The sequence below is a fragment of the Penaeus monodon genome, chromosome 23 (assembly GCF_015228065.2).
Source record: "Penaeus monodon isolate SGIC_2016 chromosome 23, NSTDA_Pmon_1, whole genome shotgun sequence".
NCBI lineage: Eukaryota > Metazoa > Arthropoda > Malacostraca > Decapoda > Penaeidae > Penaeus > Penaeus monodon.
The window spans coordinates 21,035,381-21,035,747 of NC_051408.1; the positions used below are offsets into that span (position 1 = coordinate 21,035,381).

The 367-nt window shown below is 45.2% G+C and overlaps 1 protein-coding gene across 1 annotated transcript in view; it reads right to left on the bottom strand.

Moving 5' to 3' along the window:
- LOC119588177 (Down syndrome cell adhesion molecule-like protein Dscam2) overlaps positions 1–103 on the bottom strand; it is an 18,626-nt gene extending 18,523 nt beyond the window's left edge. Inside the window, exon 1 of the mRNA XM_037936880.1 lies at positions 72–103. Coding sequence (XP_037792808.1) covers positions 72–103 — 32 coding nt within the window. The remainder of the gene's footprint in view (positions 1–71) is intronic.
- Between the last annotated feature and the right edge of the window lie 264 nt (positions 104–367).

Below are 367 nucleotides of genomic sequence, written 5' to 3' on the forward strand. Positions count from 1 at the left end.
AAGAAGACCAGAAAGAAAATAACAAATAAGGGGGAGAATAGAGAGGGATGAGAGGAAAGACAAGACCATACCACTCGTCTTTAAGCTTAATACCAAAATACATTGGGTCTCCCAGAGAACATTTGAATTACCGCAGCTTACCTCTCGCCAGCAAGAAACAGAAAGAAAACGATGCACTTTGTTTAATATCTAACTTCAATCCTTGTAAAATTACGAGGCAAAATTTTTTTTTCTGAAAAACGCATGATCGCAAGATTTAGCGTTTTTCTCGACTGTGGCTTTGGGTCGGATCAGGAAGGAGGCGTCGAGCCGGCCCCTGCGCCGCCGCCTCATGCGGGACTGCTGGCCTTTTCGTTGCTGGCCGCTT